Genomic DNA, 26413 nt, shown 5'->3' on the forward strand with positions numbered 1-26413 from the left:
GATAAAAAATTCTAAGCAAAGTAAGGATGGAAGGGAACCTCCCGAACCTGATAAAGAATATCTTTGGAAAACCTACAAATAGCATCACACAAGCTACAGGCTGGGATAAAATATTTGTGAATCACATTTCTGACAAAGGACTTAAATACAGAATATATAAAAACTCTCAAAACTTAGTAAAAATAAACCATACAAATCTATAAGAAGAGGGCAAACTATTTGAAGAGGCATTCCACCAAAGAAGATAGATGGCAAATAAGCACACGAAGATACTCAAATCAGTAGTCATTAGAGAAATGCAAATTAAAGCCACAATGAAACTCTACTACACATACTCTACAATGGCTAGAATTTAAAAACTGATTATGTTATGTGTTGGTGAGAATGTGGAGGAAATGACACTCTCAAGTTTCAGATGGGCCACATCTTTGCTCTTAGGAGTTCCTTGAACACTGAACTTCTCAGGAACTTAGCTCCTAATATGTACTGACTTCAGAGGGATATGGGGAGGTGACAAAAGCAAAAATTGTGGAGTAGAAACTCCAAAAGTTTGTTCTCCACAAAAGCAATGAATTAACTGGCAAACAGTGTGAGAATCAGCTTTTTCAGAACTCTGGAATCTAACCAAAATCTTAACTCAAGCAGAGAAATGATTAATCAAGAAAAAACAGTTGTCTAGATAAGAGAGCTTTGTGACATTTTAACTTACCCTGATCCCATGTCCCCTTCTCAGCTTGGCAGCGTCCTGAAGACAACAGCTGGCATTCCCAGTATGTACCTGGGACCAGAGGGAACAGAATAGACCTTATTCTCAAACAAACGTGATTTTTGTTTTGACCTGTCTTGTGGTTCCTTGAAGACCTGCCTCAAATGGCTTGCCTTGCTTCACCTAACTCAGAATATTCCCAGGGTTGAGGCAGCTACCCAGGGAAAACTGGTTCAAAACTTTTAAAGGCAAATGTATTAGGTGCTGCTTCCTGAGACAAGGAATAACAGCTGAGGAAACTAACAGACTAACCTAAAGGTTTGGGAGGAAAGGCTGGGGAATGAGATGCTTTGATAAATAAGGATTATAAAAATTTGCCACACATTTCTGGGAATCTAGAAGGCCATGCACATACTCAGGGCTGAGAACATGCTTAGAAAAGACCTGAGAAGGCCCTATGCTCTTACCTCTGGCTGATTTTCAGGCTCTGTAGAAGAAGTGAAGGTGTAGGCAGAAATGTAGACTGGCTGAGTGTTGAATGCACATCCCAACACACACACACGCACACACGCACACACACACACACGCACACAAACACACTCCATCTGCAAGACTGGGAGATATTTTTTCTTTCAGGGAAATTTCTTATGCCCTTATGAACCACTAACTGACCAATAATCTAACAGAACAGACTTTAATGACCACACATGTTAAAGGATACAAACCTTACAAAACAAGGTCAGAAAAGTCACGAAACAAACAGCAAGAGAAACGCAAATAAAAACCACAATGAGATAGTACTTCATACCTACTAGGATGGCTATATATATATTTTTTTTTTAATGAAAATAAATGTTGATGAGGATGTGGAGAAAGTGGAACCCTCATATATTGCTGGTAGGAATGTAAAATGGTTCATCAACTGTATGCTGGCATTCCCTCGGAAAGTTAAACATAGAATTATCATATGACCCAGCAATTCTACTCCTAGGTATATAGCCAAGAGAACTGAAAACATACGTTCAAACAAAAAACATGTATACACAAAAGTTTATAGCAGAATTACTCATAACCAAAAGGTGGAAACAATCCAAATGTCCATCACCATGAATGAGTAAATGAGATACGGTATATCTGAGCAATGGAACATTTAGCCTTGAAAAGAATGGAGTACCAATACATGCTACAACACGGATAAACCCTGAAAACATTATGAAAAGTAAAAGAAGCCAGACACAAAAGGTTATATATTGTGCGACTCTATTTACATAAAACATCTAGAATAGGCAAATCCAACAAAACAGAAAGCTGATTAGTGGTTGCCAGGAGCTAAGGGGAGTGGAAAATGGGAAGTAACTGCTTAATGTGTATGGGTCTCCTTTGGGAGAGAGGTGATAAAATGTTCTGGAATTAAATAGCGGTAATGGTTGCATAACATTGTGAATGCCCTAAAAGCCACTGAATTGTACATTTTATAATGGTTAAAAAGGTGAGCTTTGTTATGTGAATTCTATTTCAGTTTTTAAATAAGTAATATGGGATGCTCAAATATAATGATGGCTTTTGAACTTTTCAGGACTGAGTCTTTCAAAAGCGCCCAATAAACATTAACACATGGGTCTCCTCCCATTAGCCTCTGAGACGTTTTTCTCTTCTCATTGGTCAGAGGCATCCTCATCTGCTCAGCAACCTTTTCCCATTGGTGGATCCTGGATGCCTAGGCTCTGAGTGAGAACCGGGGTCCTCAAAGCCCTGCAGCAGGAGCACACAGAAGCAGGGGATCAGGGCAAACCCTCCTGTCTCCTATATGAGTCTGGGTCCCCAAGAGCTGCCTGAGGCTGGTTAAAATTTTCTTTATAGTGAGAGGCCTCCGGGTGGTGGGAAAAGGTCAGAAATTGTCATTAGGAGGGTCTGAATTGCAGCTCTGCCCCTAACTCTTATGAGGCCTCAGGCCAAGTGCCTTCTGAGTGGTGCCTCCGGATCACAGGTATCACATTATCGATGTGATTCGATGGTCTGCTAAATACAAAGCCAGAGCCACTGCCCTCGGACGCCATGCTGTGGCCTACGTACATTCTGGAAGGCCCGGGGACTCATCGTCCCCTCCCACACTTCCCCCACCCCCACTCCAACACCTACCCACAGTGCTTGGGCCATTCGAGACTGAGAGGTTCCCCGGAAGCCTCCAAACTCCACGGAGTCCAGGGGTCCTCTTCCCCGACTCCTGTCTGGGAAGTCTGGTCTAGGACCAGTCAGAAACTGTGGACCGTTCTGGAAAGCGCACAGCCCTCCCGCCTACCCCTCCCCTATACACACCGTTAAGGCGGGGCGGAGGGAGGAGGGCCTCTGATTGGAGGAGGCCTGGCAGGAGGGTGAGGGTGGTGGGAGTGGCCAACGGCTGGAGGCCAAGCTGCTGGGAGCCGTTAATTTCGCGGAGCACAGTTGCTTATTTTCTCCCAGATGGCCGGACGCAGACTTAGTTAAGGAACAGCCTAATGAGGGTCCCCGGTCCAGGAGGATCAGAACTGCTGTAAGGATGCAGGAAAACCCTCGAGGCCCAGGCTGTGAAGAACTGGGCACCCTTTCCCTCACCCTAGGTCGGTTGCAGATACTGCGGCCGGAGGGTCTCTCAGGGCCACTGCCCTGGCCTACTCGGGGCCTGGCGCTCCTGTCCAGCCAGGAGACGGGAAACGGGCAGTGGTTGATAGGGCCCCGAAGCCCCTCCCGAGCCGCTTCCCTCTTACTTCGGGCCTCACCCGCACATTTCTCCCTGTACCTTTGTGTTTTCTCTCTAGCAGAAGGAGTCCACTCTCCCATCCTAAGGAGGAGAGCCCCCTGAATGCCGGGAAGGAACCTGGGACTCGGAGAACAACCTGCCTGGCGGAGCTGCCCTCCCATCCCAAAACCAACAATGTGCGCCCTGTCGGCCTCTTACCCAGGGTTTGAGGGTATTTTTCCTGGCTTTTTGGTTCCGTTTCTCACCTCCCTTCCTGCTGTGATTGGTGAACTAGAGGCTTGGGGCCAGGGATCTTATTCTCAAGTCCAAGGACTTCCGTGTAAGCTCTGTGTGATCGTGGAAAACACAATAACCCCGTCGTAAGTATGTCCTCTCACCTGGGAAGTGACAAAATAAAAATGATAATTCAGAGTCTTGGTGAGAATGGAAGTGATTACGGGAGTGTCTCTTGAAAACAGATGTGCTAAGACTTGCTTATTGTAATGTTAACTTTGTTCTTCCCACTCCCCACCACCCAGCCTCTCTATGCACTAAATTTCACCTGATTTCCTTTTTACCTCCACAGGATGGGTCCATCGGTCAAGGCATAGCAAAGAGCATGGAGTCAGGCCCTTTGTCCACACCACCATCTTCTAGGAACTAGGAAGCACCCTTCAGGAGTCTCCGGTGGACCTTCTCTGGGCTCCCTCCTTCCCTGCCTCTGCTGTGGCATTAGCTATCTGGTAAAGGAACTGCTTGGAGGACCTGGGACTTTTGTTCCCTGCACTGCCCACACCCTTACCCTTCCAGATATTCTGTACTCTACCTTCAGGAATGAGATTTGAATTTCAAGCTGCAGGAGAAAACCAAGCCTTCAAGGGTTAGGGTTCTTTCCAAGGTCAAGGTTCACATGACCCTTGATGGAGGGGGTTGGGCTAGGGCCCTTCCCTTCATCACTCTTCTTTTCCCTTTTTGTCCCAGAGCTCTGCTCTGACCCAAAGGCTTTCCCATTTACCATCAACATGGAAACTTGGCTCTTCACAGGGGTATATTCTCCCTCTTTTGTGCATTATCTTGTTCCTCGAATCTGCCATTCAACGAGGGAGGCCTGGGGGGCTCAAGGGGCCTGGCCAGTCACCCAGGCACCCATAAAGCCTCTCAGACCACAGGGCAAGTGGAAAATCTTAATAAAGGCTTCATGTCCTTCTTGGCTGCTGGGGCTTGTGATTGGCATGCTGAATCAGGGGTAAAGACTCAGGTAAAGTTGGATCCCTTTTATTCTCCCCACCAAAACCAGGTGGATGGTGTTTGTGCCACAGGAAAATGGGCAAAGAGGGGCAGGTGGGAAGGCTGTTATAAGGGGTGCTCCTGGTCCTCCTACCTCCCCACTTTGAATAAAACTCATCACCGTCTCGGCTAGGGACCTGGCACCAGCTGGTTTACTAGACACCTGGAAGAGTTTTCTGAGTATTTGCATTGTAATAAGGCAGGAACTAAAGGAACAAATTTATCCACCAGAATGTTAGGTTATGCGGAAAGATGTAGGAGCTGGTAAATAGTGATTCATATTGAGGTCCCGGGATTTTATTAGTTACTATTTTTATAACTTTGTTCTTTTAATCCTTGATTGAGGATAAAGGAAGAATTGTACAGGAACAAATGGCTGGTGGGAGGGGGTTGTTGTCCTCATTAGAGTGGGAATGGGAGGGTATGGGTATCCCATCATTGGCTTATGCTGTGTCCCTGGGAAGTCGGGGCAACTTTCCTGAATCTCACAATTGGGAGTGAAAGTCCTGGAACAGGAAACATCCACTTATTGGGACCTCAGAGGTTGCCTGATGCCCCTGTTCCCTCTCCCCTTCCTGTTTCCCTGTGTGCCATGGAGACCAGAGCTGACTTGGCAAGAGAACAGACATCCCTAAGACTCCCCATGTGGGGCCCTGCTTCTGTGTTTTTCTACCCCAGTGGTGACCACAGAGTGTTCTGCAAATTGTCTTCTGAGGAGCAGGAATGGTGGAGTCTGTACAAACCTGGAGCTCACTGAAGCACAGGGCATGGTTCATGTGTTCTTCATCTGTTCTCTTCTTGGAGGACTTATGAATTGAACTATTGAATTATTTTTAATCAGAATAATACTGTCTGGAAGGGATATTGATGTGTGGAGGAGAGCTGATTTGGAGACCTCTGATCTCCCCAGCTCTGAGGCTGTGGGCCTGATATGCATTTAATAATCATTAATGTCTTACAATTTATAACAATGTTGTCATTGATCCATGTCATTAATCATGAATTGGTGACTTCTCAAGTCTGATGGGTTATTTGTAGCTATATAGAGCTCTGTGATTAACAAACCCAGTACTCCTTGGCAGTAGAGAGACACTGTGGCCATTTTACAGATGAGGATACTGAAATGGGCAAAAGACCCAACTTCCTTGAGGGAGAGGGTATGCAGTGCACTTGCCTTGTGGCTATAGTACTCCTCCCCTCTCTCGGACCCTCACACTACAGAAAGCAAAAACAAACAAAAAAAACCCCCAGGGATCTGGGGATTATTTAATGCTTACTTTGTTAGGATAAAGTTTAAGGACTCTTAGGAGGCACCGGGACTGGCACAGAGAAGTCACTGTTTGCTCAGTGCATTTCTCTATGTCCTCTGCTTTTTAATGTTATATTCACTCTCAACCCTCATTGCTCACATGTGATGATACCTTCCGGAAAATTTGCTGAAATTCTAATGTTCTTTGCTGTTCCATAGGTTTTGGGGCAACTCCAGTTACCAGATTATCCAGCCCTCCCCCTAATTATATGACCCCGTAGCAAGTCATGTCTCTGGGTCTCAGTTTTCTCAGGGAGAAAATGCATGATCTAAACCCTGCATCACCAGGATAGGTGAGGATTATGAGGAATAACACATGAAAGATATGAGATGCTTATCATACTATTTGGTAAATAACGCTAGTCCCCTCTTTCCTGCTTGGACAGTTGCTTGTATCCTGTCAAGAGTTTTCCTATTTATGGTGCTTACAGCCTAAAGGGAAGAGTCCTGAGTCCATCCTCCCCTAGCTGGTTCACAGCCAACCCAAATTCCATAAAACTTTTGAAAGACCTTTCTGTGCAACAGCCCTCCTCCCAGAGACAGGATCTGGCAGGTCAGTGCACCTGGAAAAATCTGTAAGGTTTGGGGCTCATCACCTTTCCTCATCCTCCACTCATTTAGTCTCCAGCCAGCCCCTAGTGGAGACCTGAGACAAGGGGATCTGATGGTGGGGCTGTGCCCCAATGCCTCCAGCATTCATGGAGAAGCCAACTCTTTCTTCCCTCACCAGACCTTGAAATGAAGATGTAGACATAGCCATGATTTTCCAACATGTTTCTCTTGCTACATGGGATCAAGAGTCTTTGCCAGACTAGTTTTTAACCAGAGCCTCAAAGCAAACGGCACAAACCCTCATATCCTGAAAACGACAACTCTGGGCGGGTCCTGCTGGCCTCCTGGCGTCACTAGGTAGAGGGCCGATGAGGACACTCCATGTGCAGCTCCGCCCCCATCCTCTGCTCCTTCCCCTCTTCTAGATGTGGACAGTGGGTGAGCTGGATCCACACCTTGGACCTGCACAGCTGTGTCCTCGCAGCTGCTCCTCTGATTCTGCCCCTCGCCCCTTCCTTACTCATCCTTGCCGGTACCCCTCTCACCTTCTTTCTTGCTTAGCCCTCAGGGGATGATGGTTTCTGATGTCTGTCCGAGCTGGACTGGCCCCAGAGGGCTGAGAGAGCCTCCAGTCCACAGGGAATTCCTGGCAGAGCTGCCCTTCTCCACCCTATCTCTCAACCCTCCAGGCTCCAAAGCCTTTGTCCACCTCTTCAAGACCTGCTGGTGTGGCTCTGGTCTTTCCTGCCTCTGGCTGCCTTCTTTCCTGTGTGGCATCCAAACCTCACTGTGATGGCTGACTGCTGGGGGTGTGGGGTGAAGGAACCCCCAGTTGTGGGATCAGAAGATTTAAAGTTTGAGACCCACTTCTGCTTCATAAGCTCTGTAAGAACTTGGCAAAAAACAGACAATTTTCATCATCAGTCTGGAAAATCTATAAAATGGGGAAAGCAATAAATGTATAAATTGGAGATCTTAAGTGAGGAATGGAAGGAATGATCATCCACGTGAAAGAATTTATTTGTAATAGTGAGATGTTTTGCAGTTTCTCTAACTCCACTGCTGACTTTGTACCTCAAATGTCTCCAGTTATGGTGCATCCACCACCATTCTGCAGATAAGGCTGGAAACAGGGAAGGAACCTTGGCTGACCACCCCTGGAATCAGATCCCCTTACCTGGGCTCCCTCCATTTTGTTTTCTACCCAAACCAAAGGTGCTGGGGAGCTCAGGCAAGAGGATGCTGTTTCCTCATGCCTGGAACAGACCCCTACTCTCCATAAACCTCAGAGAGGATGGAAGGCCATAGAGCTCAAGAGAAAAGTCTCAAGAAAAGTCACAGCCTCTGCTTCCCTAACAGGTCAGGGCTGAATGAACCTAAAGCTGTTTGCAGGATTCCTCAGAAGGAAGGATCTCATCAGAACGCTTAAAAGTGTAAAGATCAAGGGAGAATTGGGCCCCTTTACTTGTTTGCTGTCACGGTCCTCCCCACCTCCTCCCAGACCTCTGGGCGGACCCACAGTCATCCCCACTTACTGTCAACAAGGAAACGGAGCTCTTCATGTTCACAGGTCACCTGTCCCCAGCAACGTGTCCTGCTGCTCCCCTTGAAGCGTGTGAACTATCAACTCTACCCAAGGGGCCTATCCAGCTATGCACACTGCAGCCAAACCCCTCTGACCTCCAGATGGACTGAAATATTTCTCTTAACATTCTTTCTTGAAGTTGGGACTAATGTGATGATTCAGAAGTAAAGACCAAACTGGGAGCCAGTTTTTATCTTCCCACCTCAAGCAGCTGGAAGTTGTTTGAGCTGGAGGAGACCGGGATGCTAAGGGGAGGTAGAGAGCACTGGTCAGGGGGCTGCCGGGCTCATCCCACCACCCTTGGAAAGTGCTCACTGCCTGACTCAAGCCCACTCTATGTCCCTCTACATCCTCTGAACAGCCTGCCTCTCCCTGGGTGATTTACCTGGAAGGTAGAGTCTTCCCATGAGTATTTAAAACCCTAGAAGGGAAGAAGTCTGTTAACCCATAGGAATAAAGAAAAGCCAATGGGAGGTTTTTAGTTTCAGCATTGGTGTCATTCCAGAGCTCTGGTTGTTAAATTTTGGCCATTATACCACACCGGGGACAAGAGTGAAGAGGGAGCAGGGACTGGGGAATCTGGAATAAGATCTTTTGGGTCCTGCTAGCTGCTGTGGGGCTCAGAACATAAAGGAGCATCAGGGGCTGCAGAAGCTCCCATGTGCTTTCCACCCCTCTCCTGCCTCCTTCCTTCTCTTGGCATCGTGAAGACCAGGGGTGATTCAGAAAGGGAACAGCACCCCCACCCCTGAGGTATTCCCAGCCAGGGCCCTGGCTGTATAGCTAGTTTCCTAGCACTGTTTGTGTGTATCAGTCTCTGAGAGCTTTCTGTCTGGGCTCTGGATTTCTCGTGAAGGGAGGAATGATGGTTCTGCCCGGGGCCCTCCAGGAATCTGGAGCTGTAACCATCAGGCATTGGTCTGCCTGGAATACAGGGAGCCACTCTCTGCCTGGGGTGAATTCTGAAATTCATCATGCACACTCTTGCCTGTAATAAGATTAATAACAGTTTTCATGGGTATTGAACAGGGGATTCTAATACCCATCGAGGGAGGCTGGAGTGAATGACCTCTAATAGCTTTGTGAGCCCTGAGATTCTATGCACCTGAGCTACCTAATATTATCACTAATATGCTGTAATTTATAATAATGTTTTCAATGATGCATATCATTAATAAAAATGACTGTTATCATTCTGCCTTTTCCAATCCGATGTGTGATCTGTGTAACTAAATGGTGCTCCTCAGGCATGCTTATCAAAGTCTATACTTACCATTGATCCTCTACAGGAAAGGACACTGAGGCCGAGAAACAGACTCTGAATCCAGCTCCTTCCACCGGATGGCCCCTCCCCAGGAGCAACTGCACCTGCCTTGGGCTACTCAGGACCCTCCAGTTCTTTGCAATTGCCCTTCCTGCCCTCTTTCAGGCCTGCTTTGGGGTCTCATCCCCCGTCTCACCCAGCTCAGAAGCTCCTGGGACAGCTGGAGTTGCCTCCTTCTGCCCCTGCTTGTCCAGTACGGGATTCCAGTCCTGACTGGGCCCGTTGGACCCAAAGCCAGTCACTTTGCCATGCCGGTCCCTATGGAACCTAAAATCTAGTGAATTCTTCCAACTAGAGGTGCCACCCTGGGTTTGTGGCCAATCTATCCATCCATCTGTCTCCTCCTAAATGGTGGGTTCCCCAGAGCTGTAAGTTACCTTAAAATGAGTGAAAACAGGCCATCTTTGTAAATCCAGAGATCTAGAAACCAGCTTGTGTCCCTGCCCCTCAGGGAAGTGTGTAAATGGCCTCCAGAGCACACCCAGTGTCCTTCACTCTTAGTTTGGTTTCTCTCGGTACCAGGCACAGTGCAGGGCACACAGTAGGTCAGCAATGCATGCTGAATTGCACGCAGCACCAATTTCTTCACCTCTCTCACTTTTTCTGCTGGACTCTGTTTTCTCAAAATCAGGGTCCACATGCCAGGATTCAGGCCTTTGACATGAAACCCAGAAAGCTCTGCATTTCTAATGACCTCTGCAGTTCTTAAGTAACTTCAGTGTAAATCAATTTATTTATTGAGTGTTTTACCCAGCTTTGCCGCTCAGTAGCTGTATGACCTTGGGCAAGTTATTTAACCCCTCTCTACCTTAGCTTCCCTGGTGGGGATAATAATAATACCCACTTCATTGAATTCTTCTGATGATAAATTGAGACCATCTATAGCAAGCTCTGAGAACAGTGCTTCTGTGGCACATAAGAAACTCAATGAATGTCAGCTGTTATCAATTTAATTTTACAGCTCATCATCCACTTGGAAAATGCCAACTTTGTGTGAGCCTAATGAAGGGATAAGAACTTTCTCATAATTAGTCCAGGTAGGTCAGGCAACCAGCCCATCCTGGGTAGACAGGCAGAATTGTATCCTTCAGAGATCGCCGAAGGAATGTGTGGGAAGAATACAACAGAGACCCCAGGAGGGGAGCAGTCAAGATTACTGGGTGTAACTGAGGACTTAAATCTCTTCTTTGTGTATTTGGTCTCAAATGGTGAGCAAGATACTTGCTTGTTACCAGGACATTCCAAGTCAGTAATGGAGGGGACAGGTATGGGGCTCTGAGTTTTTTTGTCATGAGAAAGTGCGAACAGTCTCAGGAAAGTTAAGCTAACAGAGTTAACTGCGGTTTGGGGAAGAGGGGACATCTTGAATATAGCATTGGGGATTCAAAGGAAAGAAAACTCACCATTGCAAAGTATACAGATGCTAGCTAGAGTTGCTGCTGGCTGTGCCAGGAAGCACTGATGAACACGTGTTCCAGAGGAGGTAGCAGAGAGAGAGGTGGAGTGCTCAGCATCCCTGAGCCAGATGAGCAGTCTGGGCAGAGGGGCCCAGGGCTGTGGGGGGCTGGTCAGTAGGCTGACTGGCTGTGGACCAGATGAGTTTAGGGATCCCCTAGAGATGGATGGAATTCCAGATTCACCCCCTCTTCAGTAAGGAACAAAGTGGGTAGCTGCAGGATGCACTGACATCTCAGGAAGGGAGTAGACCATGAGAGCTTTTTGCCTCGGCCCTGGAGAGACTCCAGCACATGGTGGAGAGAAAGCTGCCTCCGATTCACTAGGAGTACATTCGACTGTTGGCTACAGGGACCAGAAGATCAGTTATCCTAACAAGAACAGGAAAATAACCAGGCAAGAGCCTGCAGTCTGTGCCCATTTCCCCAGGGTCAGGAAGCAGAAGAAAGATGCCAAACGTGTCCCAGATGAGGACATGGGGCAAGATTGTTGCACCTGTCAGAAGAGGCCAAATAGCTGCGATGGGGATCACAGGATAGGTGGAGAGGTGTCAGCTCCCCTCTTTGGTCTGTTGGGAAGCACATCAATTTCCCTCTGTTAGAGACTGCAAGGAAGGGAAACCTATGAGCCTTGTAAACATTCACTGGCTGTGAGTTGGGGAACCTGAAATGAGATTACGGAAGGGGAGGAACTAAGATCTTTGGTTTAAAGGCTGAAAGCACAAATAGATATTTTTAAACTGAGAATGGGGCAGTGTTCCTTTGAGATGTTTGGAGAGCAGCGTGGATGGGTCTGATTCTATTACGCAAAGGTAGAACCCTCAGGTGTTCACCTGTGAGACGCCTTCTTGTCACAACTTACCTTTCCTGCTGTCAACTGCATTGCATGGAACGTTGCTGGGTTTGGAAATGTAGGTGTGATATTGAAAACTGTGTGTTCAGGTTTTGACGGCTGCCTACCAACAGTCTTTTCCTCTAAGTAAGTGTCTATTTTACCAGCAGCAGTTTGCAGAAACCCCCACATTTCTAAGAACAGAGGAAGCCCCACCCAGTTTGCTGAAACCCTGAGACCTTTACCGAAGACACACTGAGAACAGAAAACAGAAGACACAGAAGTACTCAGACGGTACTTAGGAAAAAATCGATATCCACAGACTCTGGGAGCAAAGCTACTACCCATTTGGGAAGGGGGACGTTTGAGACAGTGACCTTTCTGTTACCTGATTAGAAATGATAGCCCTTTAAAAAAAAAAAGTGACTCTAAGTTCTCTTGGGATTTCAACACTGTAATCATGGCAAAATGAAAAATCTCTTTTGAGGGGACTCTGAGGGACATGTCATTATCAAGAATTTGGGGAGAGGGGGTTGAACTCTTGCCAGAAAGCTTAATAATTCAGCCAGGCTCAGAGTGTATCAGCCACCTCTCTTCTGTAAGAGTCAGAGAGCTAAAGGCTTCTGTCAGGAAAGAGCATCCAAATGGGCAAGAACCTATCCTGGTAGGAGAAGGTGGGAAGATGGGTTTGGTCACTGGAGTGAGCTGCTGTGAGGTTTTCTGTCTTAAGGGGACAAAGTTACAGACTTTCAGGGCAGAGGGGACCAAATGAGGCTGGAAGTAGAAAGCAATTAAACAAGAGACCCCCTAGAGGCCACCAAGCCAGGAGAAGGGACGATCACAGGGGTAGTCTGGGCAGGACCCTCTGAAGCTTGCGGGAATTTTCCTGGCCAGGGTGGGGGAAGCCAAGAAGGGCCAGAAAGGCTAATGTGAGGTCAGGAGAAACCACTTAACTAAGTGCCTGGAATCAACACTCTGAAAATTTTAGCAGGCCTTGAGGCCAAACCAAGGTCTTCCAGATCAAGCTATGAATTTGAGTACTTTCGTCAGTATAAAATATAATCTGTAACGAATGAGTTGAAGGGAGGAAGAAAGGATAGGGGAGGCAGTGTGACGTCACGGGAAGAGCTAAAGCTTTGCAGCCAGGCTTACTGTGTGACCTTGAACAGATTCTTAACCCCTCTGAGCCTCAGCCCCTTCATTTGTAAAATGAATAATAATATTTACCTCGAGAGGCTGCAGTGAGGATTCAGTGAGAAATGCATGGACCGGAACGGTAGGTGCTCAGTAACTGTTAGCTTCCTTCCCCTTCCAAAAGCTGTGCTTGCAAGTCTGTGGTTGTGCGTGTGGAGCCGCACTGATACCAGGTGGTTCCCAAGCATTTTAAAGGCGGCTCATCTGAACTGAGATTGACAGAACATCAGATTTCCAAACTTTGTACCAAAAAAAGGTACAATGTCTTACTAGTATTTCATAGTGACTATACATTTAAATGAAAATATTTTTGATTTGTTGGGTTAAATAAAATATACTATTGAATTAATTTCATCTGTTTCTTTATACTTGCTTTAATAGGCTACTAGAAAATTTAAAATTACAGTGTGACTCACACTTTATTCCTCTTGGACAGTTCTGATCGAGACATTAGAGGAAGATAGGGTTGAGAAGCTGTGTTCCAGAAGCTCATTTGTTTCTCTACCATGCGTTTGTGCTTCGGTTTGTGGTACAGGTTCCCTAGTAAAAGACCCTTTTGAAAAAAATGCCATCTTGAGCTCAACCAAAATGGGTGGAAGGTGCTTGGATGCCCCTAGTGGCTAAGTGTGGTGGTGACCATTGTCCAGGAAAAAGGAAGCAGGGCTGGAAGGAGAGAGGATGGAGTATCAGATGGCAGCTGGGGACGGACTATCCCTTCTTAGCCTGGAGCTTCATTCCAGACCCTCTACTGACCTTTTCTCCGAGGGTGGCCCCACTCCCTCTTGTCTCAGAAGGCTCCCATCTTGCACATGAACTTGGCAGGAAGCAGGTTTTCACCAGGCTGTACCAAACCAAACACAGGTGTACAGGAAAAGGCTACCTCAAAGCCACCTTCAGAAAACCACAGTGTTTCCAGAGAAATAAACAGCAGACATTCACAGACACAGGAATGTTCTTTTTTTTTCTCTCCCCCAAGAAGTGTGGTTGGTTGCTGTTTTTAAAATTGTACATTTTACTGTACATTTTCTTTTAAGCAAAGGAGAAGATTGGCATTTGTACTCTGCCCACAGGGATGTCGCTTTCCCAAATTCCAAGTCAGAAACCTGACAAACACAAGCGCAAGTACTTATCATGTCACGACAGAGCTGGGAGCCACTGACGAGGACAGTTGGTTCCTCCCCTTCCGGCGTCCACCTCATTCCCTCTGAGTGTCTGAACCCAAAGGCAAAAAGTGAGGTGGTATTTGGGGTCACTTCCTCAATGGCTACATTTAGAAAGGTTGAGTGAGAAAGATGCAGCAGGAAAAAGGAGCAGGGAAAGGCGGAGGAGTAGAGATTTCCCTTCAAGTCACCTAAGGCTGAGGGCACCACCAGGACTGCGGATGGCTTGTGCTCTGGTCCTGGGGCTGGCCTGGAAAGTCAGCCTGTGGTCTCAGGAAGAGACTGGCCCGGAATGTTAATGGCCTGGTCAGGACCAGAAAAGGACTGGGGAAGACAGGGAGGCACTGGAAGAAGAAGAATGAAGACAGGAGAGGAGGGAAGGTGAGGAGAGAGAGGAGGATGGGAGGAAGGACGAAGTGATGGGATTTGGAGGCTCCTGGGCTGGAGCCAGAAGGCAATCCTGCATAGACAGCTCCCCGCCTCTCCTTGTGTGTGCTGGGTGGGGTGGGGGTGGGGGGCCACCAGCTCAGCTCCAGGCCTGAGCCCATCAGAATGTTTCAGCCTGAAATGGACTCACCTGTGCACTTTGTAGGCTGTGTGGTTGGCAAGTGGAAGGAGGGAGAAGAACCAGAGAGAGAGGCTAGGGATCTATAGGGGAGACTCAGGAGAGGAAAGAATGAGGTGGGGAGACCGAGGGAGAGGTAGTGTGTTGGCAGTGAGGAGAGACCTGGAACAGACGGAGACCAGGAGAGACAGAGCTGCAGGGGGAAGTCCTTCTCCCCAGGCACATCTCCTCTGCCCCCTCTCCACTGTCTGGGACGTGAGTGTTAATCCCCAGATGGAAAGGAGCCCGTGTCCCCCTCCCCCATCACCATCCTGTCATTTCCATGACGCATCCTCTTCATAAATGGCATCCATGGAAGGCATCCTCCATGTCTCCGTGTCCCACACCTTCTTCAGGAACAAACAAGGGACAGACTCTGGGCACAGAAACGCCCTAGCCACGGTGAAGACAGGGTAATGGATTTCACACACCACCACCAGGAGGTAAGCGGCCTTGGTCCCTGCCCTCACATGGTTGCTAACTCACTGTGTGACTTTGGGCAAGTCCCTTAGACTCTGTGGGGAAGGAGAGAGAGGGTTAAGGATGAGATGATCGCAAACACCTCTTCAGGTTTCAAAACCCTACAGTTCATTTAGTCACAAAGAGTTACTTAGTCCTTTGAGCGGGGAGGGAGTTGGAGACCTGGTACGATCTCAGTATTTTATGAATTAGGGTCTTGCCCACTGTCTTCAGTTATTCGGTGGTGGCTCTGGAACCCAAACTCAGAGCTTTGGACTCTGTGACTGGGGCTCCTTTCTGCCCCACCTCCCCCCAATCCAACTTTCCTTAAGAGAAACCCACTTGGTCCCCTACACATTCATGGGGACTTCCTGACTCAGCTTCCCCCAAAAGAGACAAAAATTCCAAAGCAATTCCAAAAGTTAATATCCCTTATGCCCCTATGTCTCATAAAGCTCTTCTCCCTCTCCCACACATAGGAGTCCTGGAAGTTCCCCTTCTGGTTTGAGCTGATGTGAGGTGTGGGGCATCATGTTTGAGAAGCAAAGGAAGCTGGGTCAGGTATAGGGGAGGTCACTCACCCCTCCCAAGTGTGGAGAATATTGGAAATAATGAGGGGTCTGCATGGGGGACTCCAGTCTTCCCCTAAACAAATGTGGAACCCAAATCATTCCCTACTCTTCTCAATTGGCAATGATCGCCCACTACCTGGGCTGCTGGGAGCCTACTTTCTTGTGTAAACTCTCCATTATCTATGTGACAGAAGAGGAGTCTGGGAAGTAGAAGAAATAAACTAAGAAATAAAAACAACACTGGACCCATCAGCAATCCAAAGCCACTTGCTTATAGGCTACATTTGTGATTAGAAAGGCAGGAGTTCCGCCTTTCCAAACACTCAGGGCTCAGTCCAACATTTGAGCGATGGAGTCCGCTTTCCCTGAGCACACCCCGATGGGTGGTGGGGGACGGGCCTAGGAAGGTGGTGTGGGTGGTGTGGTGGGGGAGGGGGAGGGGGAGGCCGTTGACAGGGAGACAGAACTGTCCCTGGATGTAAACATCACCATGGAGACTTCACAAAGACTTGCCAGTGAAGATGCTTTCCCCTTCTTCCACCCTGGCAGGGTGGGAGGCAGGATGCCCACTGCCCTGGGCCTACACCGTGCTCTCCATCACCCACTCGGAGCTGCCAAAAGTTCCCCGGGCTCCCACCAGGTCGCTCTCCTCAAAGGGCAAGAGCATTCCGTTGACAGAGAGGCTGCGCTTTGTCCAGATGTTTGAGACCCTCCGAGGAGGGCTGTAGCCTCCTGGGGCAACCCCTCCAGCTGCTGCAGCTGCAGCCGCAAAGTCCCCCATGTCGAAGGAGTGGCTGCGTTTGGCCTTACCCTCCAGGGGCAAGGGAAGGAGGCTTTTGGCCCGGGCCGCGGGTGGCCCCAGCAGTGGCTCTCGGTCCGAGGGGTGGCCCCTGGCTGATGTCCCAGACCCTCTCCCGCCTGGAGTCCTGGAGTCAAGCAGCTCCTCCTTTCTCTGACTTTTGAGGTCCAAAGAGGCAAAGGCCCCCATCAGGCGATCAAGGTTGGGTTTGGGGCGGGGGGCAGGGGGTGGGAGCCTCCAGGGGCCCCGTCCCAGCCCCATGGCCTCCCCGATGCCCAGGGAGCTGGAGGAAGAGGAGTCGCTGCCTCGGGCCAGGCTGGCACTGAACTCCATGAGCTCATTGCGCACCACCACCTTGGGGGGCCCCGGCATGGGGGCCCCACTATGTGCACTGCCCAGAGCAGGCGGCTGAGCCCCATTGGTCTGTGAGTGCATATTGCTGACGGCAGCAGCCGTCTTCCCGGGGACCTCCTGGTTGCAGACCTTGTAGCGCACCATGAGGATGACGATGAAGACCAGCAGCGTGGCCACAATGATGCCACCGATGACCAGGATCATGGTGCCGCCCAGGATCTGGCTGTGCATCGACTGGCACTGTGGGTAGTCAGCCTTGGTGAAGAACTGGGCGCAGCCCACGATGTTGGTGGCCGTGAGCGTCGTGGCCGTGTCGTCCCACATGGCCAGCACGCACAGGTCGTAGCCAGTCCCTGACACCAGGTTGTTGACCACGAAGGCCTTGTTGGAGGCTGGGATCATCCTGGGGGGTAGGCGCAGAGGGAGAGGGAGTAGGGTTGGGGTGGGGGGACAGAGGCAGAAGTAGAAAAAAGAGAGAGGGTGACAGAGACAGGAGAGGTAGAGGGGGAGAGAGAGACATGCAGGGACACAGAGAGTGAGGCAGAGCAGGAAAGAGTGACAGAAAGACAGGAAAAGGAAGAGATGAGGAGACAGGGAGGAGGGGGCGGAGGGCGGCGGAAGGACAGGCAGGTGATAGGAATAGGGAGCCAGAAATAGGAAGGAATCAGAGAGAGATGTGAGGAGGGGGCCCAGGTAAGAGAACAGGGAGACAGGATGGGGTAGAAAAGGAAATGAGAAAGAAAGATTCAGGGGCAGGGGATAGAAGTGTCAGAGAATGGTGCACAGAGAAGAGACATCGGCGATCAGGTGTGGGAACAACCCAGAAGATGTGGGAAAAATAGATGAGTATGACAGAAGAAGGGAGTGAGAAAGGGGAGGGTTGAGGGTGGAGACAGCGGAGGTTAAGAGAAGGAAGGGGAGAGACTCAGCAAAGAGAAAGGAAACCCATGGGAGGGGCAGAGGGAGGGACACGGGGAGGCAGAGAGATTAAAGGTGTGAAGAAGCAGACATTAAACAAAAGGGAACCCCCACCCCTCCCTTCTGCTGCAAATAATCTCTGGGCAGCGGTGGGTGAGAGTCAGGCCAGCCCTGGCCCCTGGCAGCTGCCAGTGGAGGCTGGTTCCACCCCTTCTCTGTCCTGGGAGATTCCTCCTCTTTGACTGAGCCCCACTCCGAGCCTGGTGCTATACCGAGTCACACACAAGGTCCTGTCCTCAGGAGCCAACCCCACCCTCATCTCCAAAGGCTTTCTCGTGCCTCGGCAGGGAGAATGGGTGTCTAGCAGAAGAAAACTGGAGGCAGTAAGGGGGTGTTGCTTGGAGGTGGAGAGGATGGCGCAATGGTGAAGACTGGAGCGCAACGCTGCTTCCCAGAGGGAGGGGCCAGGTCCTCTGTCACTGCCATAGTAGGCCAGGCCCATCCAAAGACACTTGGCAAAGGGTTATCTCTGGTCGGGGAGGCCTTGACTGGTCCCTCCACCTTAAGGGAGAGTCTGATAGACTGGGGCCCGTCCACCGTAGCCTGGGCCTCTCCTGCCTGGACCTTCAGGAAGCCTGGATGCAGGTGTCATGTGAACCCTGATCTCTATGGCCTGTGCTCAGGTATCATGCCTTCTGGTGAGTGTTCCTGGAGACAGTGCCTGCTCACCCACAAACACTCCTGCAGAAACTCTCACCTCGGCCTGAAGGTGCCACATCTCTCTGCAGCCTTTCCCATCGCCCCCCTACCCAACCCCGCTCCCAGAGAGCCCTCCATTCTCCTGGGCCCTACTACTCCAGGGTGCTATCCGTGCCCGTCAACCCCTCACACCCAGAGCCAGGCAGCTTAATTGAGATCTCAAATATGAAATTCTGGAGCCTGAAAACTTCCACCTGGGAACTGTGCACGGAGGCTGGGACTGACAGGCAGGTATTGACATCCCGTCAATGGGCAGCCATGGAGGCTGCTGCCTCCCTGCCACTCTCGGCCTGCGTGGCTGCTAGGAAAGCCACAAGGAGGAAATAGAGACCTCTTACCTTGTCCCCATCCCTGGCCTATAGCTACAGTGCATGGGACAGAAGAGGCAGAAAGAGGAGGTGGAGGCCTGGATCCAGCAAGGGCCCTGAGGCCAGCCCCTTAGGTCTATCTGCCTCACCCGAGCATCATGGCAATCCTGTGCCCTTGTGTCACAGAGGAGGAATGGCCAAGCTCAGAGAGGCTAAGTGATTTGCCTGAGGTCACACAGCTGGGACTGCGAGGATGGGGCAGTTGGGACTTCAACACTAGCTGCTAGATCCACAGTCTGGGCTAATACTTTTCCACAAACATGGATGTTTTTCCTTATCTCAGTGAAAACCCTGCCGGGCTCATGGCAAGCCAGCCACCCCCTTCCCTGGAGCAACACTCAGAGCCCACCGAGGCTCCTGCTCCTCCACCAGAAGGACCTCTGTTCTGCTGGGGCAGCTGCCGGGCAGAGCCCAGTGCTACACAGGCTCATTTCCTTCCCCCTTGGGGCTAGTGATATGAGTTGGAAGGGCAGGAGAACAGTGACAATAGTAGCGCAAACACTTCATGGTAACTGCGTGCCAGGCTCTGTTTTAAGTGCCCTGTGTCTATCAACTCACTTAGCCCTACAGCAACTCTGAAGCAGCCACTCTGGTGATCCTCACTCTGCAGATGGGAAGCAGAGAGGCAGAGGTGGTAAGCAAACACAGCATGGCAGAGCCCGCCCTGTCCACTGTGACTCGCCGCGCTCCACCAGCTCCGCGTGGTGAGCAGTGGAAAAGGGTATCTGTTGGAGGAGGGGCTGGGTCGCTGGTTTATCGAGCACCTGATATGTGACAAGGGTTTCCACTTTCAATATTGATTTAAACTTCACCACAATCCCAGGACACAGGAGATGGACTGCGAGTCCAGAAGTCACCTCAATGTCTAGCCATCATATCCTGGGAGGGAGGCAGACCCTGCTGCTTCTGCTGCTACTACTACTGATAATAATAATAGCAATAATAAAGAAGAGTAGCCGGCGGTGAGGACTCGCTCTGTGCCAGGATCTTCAAGAGGATTAACCTCATTTAATCCAACAGTTGTTGGGAGGTCATTACTATCATTGTCCTCTCCATTTGCACATAAGAACCAGAGCTACAGAAAGGTGTAGCTGCCTGCCCGAGAGTGCCGGGCTAGTAAGCGGTAGAGCTGGGGTCTGAAGCAGGCAGTCTGGCCCCAGAGCCTCTGCTCCTGAGCACTGTGTCCTGCTGCCCCTCAGCCACTGCCCTGTTTGTCTGTCCTCCTCCAGCAGCTGCGTGTGGACCCTGCCTGGTCTCTCCCCAGCCCCCTTGCTTCCCGAGTCTTGGAAAATCGGGTGCGATGAAGCAGCAACAGGGTTGCTGCTAAAGGAGGAGTAACAGGGTGAGGCTGAGCCTTGGGAAGAGGCTGGCACCAGGAATGAAGGGTCAGGCTTGGAACAGTCTCCTACCGTAAATGGCCCTTCGGAAAGAGGGCCGGAGGAAAGGGCCTGCTTCCCAGGATTTAGAGCAGGAAAGCAGCTCCAGCTCCTGGTTCTTCTGCCTTGAGTGAGTGAGTGAGTGAGTGAGTGAGTGAGTGAGTGAGTGTGTGTGTGTGTGTGTGTGTGTGTGTGTGTTTGAGCCACCTGGCTTAAACAGCCTTGGTGGTCAAGTTTTCCTTTGCCAATAACAATAATAACCAGTGTTCATTGAGCGCTAATCTCGAGCCAGGAAGTTTACATGCTTTTATCTCTTTTAGCCTTCTGACAACCTCCAGAGTAAGCGGCTGTTATCATCCCCACTTAGAGAAGGAGGAAGCTAAGCAGTTTTCACTTTCCCTGAGGAGTGGAGCTGAGACCAGACCTGGATCCACTGGGAATCAGAGCCCACACTCTTAGTCATAAGTAAGACTGTTCCCAGCCCCAAGCAGCTGAAAGGATGGGCTGCATGAGAAAGTCATGTGAAATTGGCACTATTCAGACTCTAGTGACAGAACCAAACTCATCTCCTGCTCATGTGGTCCTGTCCACCCCCTCATGCTCCTGACAATACGAACCATGGATCCCCTTGGATCTGGGGAGCCTAGACACCCCCTTCATTCATGCCCACATCCCACTGGTACTCTGGCTGGTAGGTTCCACCTTCTGAATGTCTCCCTCCTTCCATCTCCACACATGCTTTTGCTTGGGCCCTGCCATCTCTGGTTTGGATGGATGCAGCGGCCTCCAAAGCGGCCTCCCTGCCTCCGGATGTGCTCCCTTAAAGTCTGTGCTCAGCACCATTGCCTCCAGAGTGCTGCAGTAAAGCACAACTCTGGCCGTGTCCCTCAGCCACTGAAACACTCTTCAAGGGCTAGCCATGACCCACAAGGAACATCCAGGTGCCTGAGCTGGGCTCCCAAACCAGGCTTCCCATCATGTTCTTGTCCTTCCACCCACACACCCTCAACCTTGCCCACATTCTTAAAACATCTTGGAATCAGTCGGGCCCTTCAGAGACAGAAAGCACACTCACAGAGGGATAGCAGAAGACTTTGCCTTCAAAGGGTTTCATTAAAAAGAGGTGGATGGGGATGGGGAACCACAAGAGAACATGAACTAACCCAGGGCTAGCAGTGACCCAGCTGTTTCCAGACTCAGGAAGGAGAGAGAATCATGCAGGTCAGCACTACTGAGTGTGGCCCACAGGTGGATGCTTGTCCATGAGCTCTTTGTTCCTGGTCCATGATCAGACAACACAGAAACTGAGAGTAAGCTTTAAGAAAATTTTGTGGCTATTTGGCCCTGATTGTGACATCTAAGTGCATGATCATCTTTTCTGCTTTATTCTTACAAAAGCATTGGTCTGCAACGGAGTGGGGAAAAACCAAAGCTTGTCCTCCACCATAAATAGCTTGAGAAGCACTGATGTAGAGCAGGGGTCCTCAGCCTCAGCACTACTAACACTTAGGCTGGATAAGTCTTGGTTGTGGGGCTGTCCTGTGTGCTGTAGGATGTTTAACAGCATCCCTGGCCTCTACCCTCTGGGTACCAGTGGCATCACCATTTGCCACAACTAAAAATGTCTCCAAACATTGCCAAATGTCCTCTGGGGGATAAATCTCCCCCGTTGAGACATACTGGTCTAGAAAATTTAGGGACAGAGGCAGCCAGGGGCAACCACACAGGCTGAGAGGACCAGATAAACAGTACCCTGGCCTCACTCTCTTCCCTCCTCCCAGTCTTCTGCTATTGTCCCCCATGGCTGAACCTAACCAAAAGCCAGCGTTTATGGGTGCACACTGGTCAGCCTTTCAGGTCACACAGCAGCGGGGAGGAGGGCAGAGTGGATCTGGAGAGGCAAAACATGGTATCTGGCACAACCACCAGGTCACAACCCTCTTTGTGAAAGACTCATCCTGAAATCCTGATAGATTTCTTTCCATCACATAAATGAGCGACATCTCTTTTAGCAGGAAACATGCATTGCTATTTTAAGTTGCTCCAAAGTGTTAACTTTAATTAAGCTCATATGCTCTCAAGTACAATTTAAAACTATAACCCCAAGCACTTACCCAGGAAAAAATAAAACAGGCGGTAAATGGCTGCTTCTGAGATGTTTTTCTTTCTTTCTTTCTGTTTTTCATATTAATATTCTTTTGGCATTTGTTCATTCAATTTAACACTAGCAAACAAATCTACAGCTGATTTCTACAGCTGATAGCAGCCTCCCTTGTCTTTTCCCAGGCTCCTATGCTTTCTTGCTTCCAGGTAGAGTTGGCCAGTGGAGGCTCTGGAAGAAGACTGATGGGTGGGAGGAGGCAGAGAGAAGCCTGGTGTTTCTTCCCTTTTTTTTCTGCTTCAACTAGTGTCCCCCTGTCAGCTACCAGCTCAGTGGGGGTGGCGGGGTCTAGCTCCTGCCAGACCTTAGGATCTTAGGCTCTGATCATACCGTCTCCTCCATGTACCTCCATCCTTGGGCGGGGGTGGGCGGTGGCACCTGCTGTAGCTAATCTCTGTGATGCCTAGCTGTTCCCTGGTTGACCCCTCAGCAATTCCATCACCTGTAACCTAACCCCTGTACTGAATTCCCTCTTAGGTCTAGAGTGCTCTTTTTGTTCCTTGCCTGAATCCTGGATGAGACAAGGAGATAAACTTCACCCGACAGGAAGGGAAAACTTAACTTTCTCCTTGCACTTTGGGAGAAAACTATGATTACTTTATGTCAGCAGCCGCACCTCTGGGCCTAGTAGAGCTCCAGTTGTAGGAAGCACTCTGCTACCTCCTCCGAACCACTCGTCACTCCCCAAATCCACCACCTGACCCCTTCGCATAGAGCAGCCCCTCTTCCTAGAAAGAGGGGCTGTCCTTCTCCACCCGGTGACCTCGACTTTCAAGGCCTGACTCCACGTCACCTCTGACCCGACCCAGAACCCTCCTGCCCTCTGCTCCCACAGCAGCCCCCGCATCCCTCTGCTAGAGCCCTTCTCTGTGGAGAAGCGTGTCTTCCTGGAGGACACAGGCTGGGCTGTTTCTTCATCTTTGCGGCTCCCCTGCCAATCATGATATCTGGCCTCCAGTCACTGCTGAGTAAATATTTACCCTATGGTTGAGCAGTGAATGAACGAGCACTTTGCTAAACGTTAAGGCCTATACAAATGTGAGGGAGTCTTAGTTAAATGTGATGGCTGGCTAACGGCGCTCTCAGACACTGGCTGGTCCTGAGGAGAACTTTCGGGAGAGGCGTTTTTCTGCATCCTTGAAGAGCACCCTGTGGACTCCTGATAACCCTTATGGACACGCATGTAGATATGTGTTGGGGTGTGCGAGTTCAGGAGTATAGGTGGATGTGTATGCATGTGTGTGAAAAATGTGTCGGGGCATGTCTGCGTGTCTATCGTTTGAGAACCGGGTGTGGGGCTATTTGTGAGCCTGTGTGTGTATGTGTGCATATGTGTGTATAGGTGTTCACATATACATGGTACACAAAGGTTCTGGTTCCAGACAATGCTAATCACTGACCTGGCCCTCTCCCACCCCACCCCCCAGCCCCGAGAGGCTCCTACAGATCCCCTAACACTTCTGATGGGACTCCCGGTGTGACTTCTCCCAGAGACACTTGCAGACCAAGCCTGCCCTTTCCTAACTGCTACCGTTAAAGCTACCATGTGGGGCGTCTGGGGATGGGAATTGGGGAGGTCCTCATAGTACCCCCCTGGGCCTCGGGGCAAAGCCTGTGAGCTGACCGCCAAGGTCCACTGACCCCTTCTCGTGGGCTCACTCCAGACTGCATTCCCCAGCTGCCTGCACAGTTATCGGTGTCCAGGTGGGAGGTTCTGGCAAATGGAATGCGGTGGCAGCAGTACGTGTGACCGCTGGGCCAAGCCTTAAAAGGTGGGGGTGGGCGGGTACCTGCCCCATTCTCCTCTCCTTTTGCTGGCTGGACCCTGGGTGTGGTGGTCAGGTTTGGCCATGTAGATGACAATGAGGCCTACCCGAGGGGTGGTGGAAACCAGGTGCCCTTCCATGGGAGGAGGGCCTCCTGGCTAATGCGGTAAACCGCCCAGGACTCTTGGGAGAATGAGTTTGAGACCTTTTGTATTTGCATCATTTGCTGCAGTAGTTAGCCTCTCCTGACTAATACAGCCCCCCGGCAGATAAGATGAGGTGAACCCGAGGAGTGGGTTACGTGTAGTGTGTGACAGAGAAAAAGAAAGGGGGTGAGTGCGTGGGGCTGGGTGTGTGTTTGCGTAAGAGGAAGAAGTCGGTGCTGGCATCTACACAAGAAAGGCAAGTCCTGCCTTCCTGGGGTTGTCAGCCAAGCCACCTCTCTTACTTCCAGCCTCCATCCCCCTCAGCCCCCAGCACCACCAAGTCTAGGTGCTCTACCTTCCCTCTCCCCTCCCCCATCCATCATGCACCCAGCTGCCTGTGAGCCCCAGCACTAACTTGGAGAAGCCACGTCAAGCTGCCCTCACTCTACTTCCTCCACTTCCCTGGTTCTGCACCCTCATTACTGGCTCTTCACAGAATCACCAGCCTGCCAACGTCTCTGACCAGCCATGAGATCTCAGGGCACATGAAAGGCCAGCTCCCAGGCCTCCCCCTCTCCCTGCCAGCCACAAAGGGGTTTGTTTGCTTCCCTGTCCAAGTGCAAGGTTGCTGAGGACACGTGGCTGGTTCTGTCTGGCCTACGACTTATTGAGTACATGTGCCATGTATGGGGGACTTGACGGGCAGGGTCTCAGATTCTGCGCACCGACTCTGTGCAGCAGGAGTAATTATCCCCATACCACAGATGAAGAAACTGAGACTCGGGCAGATCGGTTACCTGCTCAGGTTCACACAGCTGGAAAGCGGCTGAGCCAACAGTGTAAGCCAGGTCTGCCAGGCCACTGAAAGTGATCTCTCCTATACTGTATTACCTTGAACTGAATTGAGCAGAATCAGACTGTAACAGGAAGCAAGTATTAGAGTCAGGCTAACAGTTTGATAGCAATTAAAAAACAAAACCAAAAACACAAACATACATTATTACACTGGCAGCTAACATTTATTGAACACTTGCTATATGTCAAGCACTGTTCTGAGCACTCTACCTGTATGAACGTATTTCACCCTCATAGCAACTCTGTGAGAGAGGGACTATTATTATCCCCATGTTACAGAAGAAGAAATCAAGGCTCAGAGAAGTTAAATGATTTACCCAAGATCACACAGAGAGAATGTTTGTGCCTAGTCAAGATTTGAACCCCGCACTCTCACATTACCTCAATCAGTGCTCTTGATGACCCTGGGAAGTACCTTGCATAATTAAGCTCCCCATCCTAGAGACAGTGGTTAGCTGAATGGCCCTGAGGCCACATGGCTAACCAGGTTAGAGATGGAATTCCCATGAGTGATGAGGGTTGTTGTGCTACTTCTGAATAATCTTGGGAGGTCTGAAGGAAGTGAGCTACGTGGATATCTCTTGGCAGTTTCTCCCCACCCACACACACAGAGGGCACTGCCAGTGCAAAGGCCCTGAGGCAGGGACAGTGAGGAGGCTGGTATGGCCAAACAGAGTGATGGAAAGGGAGAGTGGTAGGAAATGAAGTCACCAAAGAAGTGCTCTGACTCTGAGGATGTGCTGGGTGCCAGTGCTGAGAAGGATTCTGAGGCTGTGTTCAAACTCAGTGGGACAGAGTGCTGTGGGTCTGGAAGAACCAGTGTTTTATATTTGCTGTTTCTGGTCTGGGGATGAGAGAGAAGTTAGAGAGAACTACTGCAATTATCAGTACAAGTTGCAGAATCCCTTTTCTGGTTTTGGTGCCAGATGCTGGCCTTTCTTGAATGCACGGCCCTCAGGGACAACAGGGGAAGGTGCGGGGCTGCTCTTTAGAATGGGATTATCATGGATCTGGCATGACTCAGTCAGGGCTCAAAGGATCAGGAGCCTCTTTTCAACTTCTGAGAAGGGCGAGGGGCCAGGTGCCAGGCTCTGCCGCTGCCCTATGCCTTTGCCCCTCCTGAGGATGGGGGCTCCCCATGTGCCCCGGGACATTTG

General features: G+C 50.1%; 1 protein-coding gene across 2 annotated transcripts in view; it reads right to left on the reverse strand.

Annotated features, from left to right (window-relative positions):
• Positions 1-1487: 1487 nt before the first annotated feature.
• Positions 1488-26413, reverse strand: part of LRFN2 (leucine rich repeat and fibronectin type III domain containing 2) — a 180530-nt gene continuing 155604 nt past the window's right edge. Inside the window, exon 3 of one of the 2 annotated variants that reach the window (XM_010973691.3) lies at positions 1488-17310. In XM_010973691.3, coding sequence (XP_010971993.2) covers positions 16335-17310 — 976 coding nt within the window. In that variant the 3' untranslated portion in view covers positions 1488-16334. The remainder of the gene's footprint in view (positions 17311-26413) is intronic. The other variant, XR_012501134.1, reaches the window with a different exon arrangement.

This window comes from Camelus bactrianus, chromosome 20 (genome assembly GCF_048773025.1).
Source record: "Camelus bactrianus isolate YW-2024 breed Bactrian camel chromosome 20, ASM4877302v1, whole genome shotgun sequence".
Classification (NCBI taxonomy): domain Eukaryota; kingdom Metazoa; phylum Chordata; class Mammalia; order Artiodactyla; family Camelidae; genus Camelus; species Camelus bactrianus.